Raw genomic sequence first — 5,878 nt, 5'->3', positions numbered from 1 at the left:
GGCCTGTAATTCCCGGGGTTATCTCTATTCCCTTTTTTGAACAGGGGCACAACATTCGCTACTCTCCAGTCCCCTGGTACCACCCCCGTTGACAGTGAAGATGAAAAGATCATTGCCAACGGTACTGCAATTTCCTCTCTTGCTTCCCACATAATCCTAGGATATATCCCGTCAGGCCCGGGGGACTTGTCTATCCTCAAGAGTTGTTGGCTTTTAAAACTTTCTCAATCCTCCAGCCATCATTGTATGTGTTTTCCTTCAGTTTGATTCCGTCCTTAATTACGTGTAGAATCCCCACAGTGTGGAAACAAGCCATTTGGCCCAAGTCCACACTGACCCTCTGAAGAACATCCCACCAGGCCCATTCCCCTACCCTCTCACCTTGCTTTTCCCATGGCTAATGCCCCTAACCTGCACATCCCTCGAGACTATGGATAATTTAGCACGGCCAATCCATCCTAACCTGCACATCTTTGGACTGTGGGAGGAAAGCAGAGCATCCGGAGGAAACCCATACAGGCACGAACTCCACACAGACAGTCGCCCGAGGCTGGAATTGAACCCGGGTCCCTGACGCTGTGAGGCAGCAGTGCTAACCACTGAGCCACCGTGCCGCCCCTTCGCTGGTTAAACATGGCCGGTTTATTCTGCTTCAGAAATCCTTCTTTTTCACGGGATTATGTCCTCGATGTGAGTAATGAACTTTTCTCGAACAGTTGCCATCATTTCTCCACTGTCTTTGCTATTAAACCCCTTTCCCAGCCCACTCTAGCTCACTCTGCCCTCATTCCTTTGTAATTACCCTGATTTAAGTTTAGCATAGTTTCTCACCAAAATTTCTCACTGTCAAACTGAATTCTACATTTTACCATGTTATGGTCGCTATTTCCTTTTACTCTGACATCACTGATTAGATCTGCCTCATTAGACATCACCAGACCTAAAGTAGCCTGATCCCTGGTTGAATCCATGGCATTTTGTTCCAGAAAACCATTCTGAATATATTCAGGGAATTCTTCATTGTTGCTACTCCTGCCGACCCGACTGTCCCAATCTACATGAAAAGTACAGTTATCCAGAATTAATGTGGGGGGGTGTTGTTGGCTAGGCCAACCCCAGTTACCCAGAGGGCAATGGTTACAGATTTTTATTGAATTCAAGTTTCCCCATCAGGCACGGTGGGTTTCGAACCCGTATCACTAGAACACTGGCCTTGCATTCCAGATTACCTGTCCAGTGATATTAGCACATAGTAGCCATATAATCACTGTGATAAAAACTCAGGTGGTTCACTAATGTCCTTTAGGGAAGGAAATCTGGTCTGGCCTACATGTGACTCCAGACCCGCAGCAATCTGGTTGACCCTTAAATGCCCTCGGGCAATTAGGAACAGGCTATAAATGCCGGCCTGACCACATCCCATGAGCAAACTTGTCAAACATCATTAAAATCATGACCCCGCGTCTGACCTAGATCTTTTGGAGAGGTGACCATTTCCAACCCAGGGGCCACACTCGGTCATGGTGCGTGGATTCTGAAACCCTCAGCCACTGCCCAGTTAGAGCACCCGGTCTCACCTCGTCAGCTACAAAGCCGCCATCGAATACCTTCGCAACCAACTCCTTATTGTTCTGTTCCAGGAGAAACACAGAACAGCTAGGGTCAGGGGAGTGAGGTAAAAGAGAGAGAAAAGAAATTTATTAAACATTCCAGCTTCAAATATACAAATTATAGAGACAGCAAAGGGTGACTCCCCTTTAAAACGGGTCCCTAATCCTGAGGGTCTCTGATAGTGAAGCATCCTCTGGACCATAACAATGTAAGAACCAGGAGCAGGAGTAGTCCATTTGGCCCATCGAACCTGCTCCACCATTCAAGATGACCAAGGCTGACCTCTTCAGCTCTGCTGACGCCCTCGCTCCAAAACCCTTACTTCCTTTACTGTTCAAAAATCTATCCAACTTTGCCTGAAAAACATTCAGCGAGGAAGCCTCAACTGTTTCTCTGGGCAGGGAATTCCACAGATTCACAACCCTCTGGGTGAAGACGTTCCTCCTCAACTCCGTCCGAAATCTGCTCCCCCTTATTTTGAGGCTACGCCCCTAGTTTCATCTTCCAGTGGAAACAGCCCTCCTCTTTCTAACTTATCTGTTCCTTTCTTAATTGTACATGTTTCTCTCAGATTCCCCTCATTCTTTTAAATTCCAATGAGTGTAATCCCAGTCTACTCCAACCAGAGTCTCTGACAGTGAGAACTTCAACAAAAACACCTTGCGTTTAGTTTCATGTAGCAAGACGCCACGAGGATTTTTATAGAAATATTATTTCACAAATTAAGTCGCTGTTAACTCATGAGGCACTTTGAGAATAGATGCCCCAAAACATGGAGAAAGTGAGGACTGCAGATGCTGGAGAGTTGATAAAGTGTGGCGCTGGAAAAGCTCAGCAGGCCAGGGAACATCCGAGGAGCAGGAGAGTCGATGTTTCAGGCATTAGCCCTTCCTCAGGAATGAGTTATGCCCAAAACATTGACTCCTGTTCCTCAGATGCTACCTGACCTGCTGAGCTTTTTCTAGAGCACTGCCCCAAAACCAAGTCAAAAAGAGTGTTTCAGAATCGGTGATTTAGAATCCTGATTAAGAGTTGGGAGCCCGCCGATTCTGAAGCAACAAACCCAAACAAGAAGACACAACATGCCCAGAGACTCTAGCCATACTACCATACATCAAAGACATCTCAGAGATCATTACCAGACTCTCCGACCCCTTGGCATCATGGTAGCCCACAAACTGACCAACATAGTGAAACAGCTACTGATGAACCTAAAGGACCCTGTACCAACAACCAGTGAAACGAATGTCATTTACAAAATACCCTGCAAGGACTGCAACAAACACTACATTGGATAGACACAGGAAAATAGCCACCAGTATACACGAACACCAATTAACCATCAAAAGGCAACACCAGTTATCACTAGTATTCTTACTCATAGACGAAGGAGGACACCACTTTGACTGGGACAACACACCCATCCTAGGACAGGTTAAACAGAGACACGCACAGGAATTCCTCGAGGCCTGGCATTCAAACTGGAATTCCATCAATAAACACATCGAGTTGGACCCCATTTATCAACCTTAGAAAAAGGACCGGAAATGATATCACCCACCTTAACACATAAATAGAAAGTGGGTCACTACCACTAGTGCTTCACTGGAGGCTCACTGATGATGTTACCCAGCATGGTGATGAAACATCTGAGAGCAAACCTACCAACTCAGCGAGCTAACTTACAACATGAACCTCAACCTGAGCGACAAATCTTCTCAAAAATCGTAGGTAGTTAGTTTTTCCAGGATCAACCCAGTTATTGGATTCTTAGCTCCTGAGGATTTCTAATCTTTTCTCAGCCTGGTAACTTGCAATCTTAGAAAGGTTTTCCCAGAGAGGGTTTCCTGTCCCAGCAACTCTCCCACTCTCTCAAACTGGGTAACTCTCCCAGGGTTTGGTCTTTTTAATTGCAACATGCGTTATCACCCATATTACCGCAGAGCAAAGACTATTTTTGTCAACAAGCTCTCCCCTCTATCCTATGCCAGGAAAACCTGCAAACAGATTTCGTTTCAATGGTTTCCTCTGTATCCTTTCCTATCCCAGTTTGAACCACGTGGGCCATGTATCTATTAGAAAGCAACCTTCAAGGGCCTAATTCTCTTCCATCTTGGAACCAAATGGGAAGGTTCAAGCATTACTCCTAAAAAAACCAACATTCTCAACACTCTTCTGGGACTTTGGAGACTCCACTGTTAATATACATTCTCAAAGCTGCCATTATCTTCCAGTAACAACACCCTGGACCTTCTTATCAATAAAGGAGTCTGAACCTCCCATTAATCTCAGGTTTTGTTAGGGGAGACTTCACATAAACATTTTCATTTTACCTTAAGTTTAAAATTACCCTTAGAGAGTTTTGAGAAGATTTGTAGCTCAGCTTGAGGTTCTGGACGTAGGTTTGCTCGCTGAGCTGGAAGGTTCACTTCCAGACGTTTCATCACCATACTAGGTAACATCTTCAGTGGGCCTCCGGGCAAAGTACTGCTGATGACTCCTGCTTTTTATTTATGTATTTGGGTCTCTTTGGCTTGGTGATGTCTAAGATTACTCTTCCAAGCTAACCTCAGCACTGTACCTTCCCCAGAGGAGGAAAGCAATGTGACAAAAGGAGAACTTTAGGGAGGGGATTCCAGAGCTTGGGAGCCAGGTAGCTGAAGGCCTGATAGAGTGATTGAAGTGGAGTATGCTTGAGAGTTCATTAGTTCATAAGATACAGGAGCAGAATTAGACCATTCGGCCCATCGAATCTGCTCCGCCATTCGATCATGGCTGATATGCTCCTCACTCCCATTTTCCTGTCTTTTCTCCATATCCCTTCAACCAGTTACCAATTAAAAATCTGTCTAACTCCTCCTTAAATTTACTTACTGTCCCAGCATCCACTACACTTCGGGGTCGGGAATTCCACAGATTCACAACTCTTTGGGAGTAGTAGTTCCTCATTAACTCTGTTTTAAATTTGCTACCCCTTATCCTAAGACTATGATCTCCCATCCTAGAATGCCCCACAACAGGAAGCACCAGCTCCACGTCTATTTTATACACACCTTTTATCATCTTGAATACCTCAACTTGATCTCCCCTCAATCTAAATTCCAGAGAGTTTAGGCCTAAACTGTTTGATCTCTCTTCATACGACAAACCCCTCAATTCTGGGATCAATCAAGTGAACCACTACACCTTTCCTCAAATAGGGGGAGAGGCTAAATGAGACGCTAACTCAGAGGGTGACTAGACAGGAGTTTCCTCTCTCAGACGATGGTGAATCTGAGGAATTTGTGACCGCAGAGACCTGTGGAAGCTCAGTATGTTCAAGAGCGGAATGGATTTCTGGAGGTTAATGATGTTAATCTTGATTTCGCATGTTGGAGCAGACCTGATGGGCTTAATGGCTGTATTCTTTGTTCCAGTGAGACTGGAGGATAATTAGGCCATTTGGCCCATTAGACTGCTCCGCCATTCCATCATGGCTGATAGGCTCCTCACCCCCATTTCCGGAGATTGGGAAGGAGGGACTCAGTAGCATGGTTGGGGATTTTCAACCGGGTTGGGGGCGGGGGGGACTAGGGGGGGGAATGCGCTGGTCAGTGAGTGCTGAGATGATGGGTGAATGGGGCTTGGTTTAAAGTATGACCCTGAAGCAGAGTTTTGTTTGTTCGGGCAGAGTTTACTCCTGCTCTTGGTTTCCGTCTCTGTCAGTCTGAGATCTCCTGGAGCGGCACTTGGACTCACAACCCCTCAATCCAGAGACCTGCAGGGTTGTTCCCTCGATACTGGATGACATTGTGATGAAAAACACCAAGGGAGTGAGACCCACCTCTCTGCGTTGGTAAGGGTCCGTGCTTCCTGTATGATCTCTTGCAGCAGGACTGAAACGTTATCTGCAAAAGACAGAGAGAATATCTCAGAGAAACCTTATCCCAGAATTGTCAGAGGGGAAACAGTTCCCATGGGACAGGGCCATGTTCTGCAGCTCCCTAATGGGCAGAGGAACAGCTCCACAGATACCAAAGACCCCCAACGCCATTGTGTCATATCACTTCACATTTGGAGAATAGCCAAATAGAACAATGGCTAACATCAAGCCCAATATCCAACTTGGGATTCAGAGCTAACCAGCCAACAATATTCATGTATAACCCAAAGACTGTATATACACACACACACACGTACAAGACACACACACGTACACAGACACACACACACACACGTACACAGACACACACACACGTACACAGACAGACACACACACACGTACACA

At 45.9% G+C, this 5,878-nt stretch overlaps 1 protein-coding gene across 1 annotated transcript in view; it reads right to left on the bottom strand.

The window, feature by feature from the left end:
- Nucleotides 1–5,878, bottom strand: part of LOC122551083 (cGMP-dependent 3',5'-cyclic phosphodiesterase) — a 76,818-nt gene that overhangs the window by 15,992 nt on the left and 54,948 nt on the right. Inside the window, exons 8-9 of the mRNA XM_043692725.1 lie at nucleotides 5,435–5,498; nucleotides 1,578–1,656 (exon numbers count right to left, since the gene is read on the bottom strand). Of these exons, the coding sequence (XP_043548660.1) occupies nucleotides 1,578–1,656; nucleotides 5,435–5,498 (143 nt within the window). The remainder of the gene's footprint in view (nucleotides 1–1,577; nucleotides 1,657–5,434; nucleotides 5,499–5,878) is intronic.

This window comes from Chiloscyllium plagiosum, chromosome 6 (genome assembly GCF_004010195.1).
Source record: "Chiloscyllium plagiosum isolate BGI_BamShark_2017 chromosome 6, ASM401019v2, whole genome shotgun sequence".
NCBI classification, from domain to species: domain Eukaryota; kingdom Metazoa; phylum Chordata; class Chondrichthyes; order Orectolobiformes; family Hemiscylliidae; genus Chiloscyllium; species Chiloscyllium plagiosum.
Note: the sequence above shows the minus strand (reverse complement) of the source record. Positions and strands in the feature narration are given on the sequence as shown.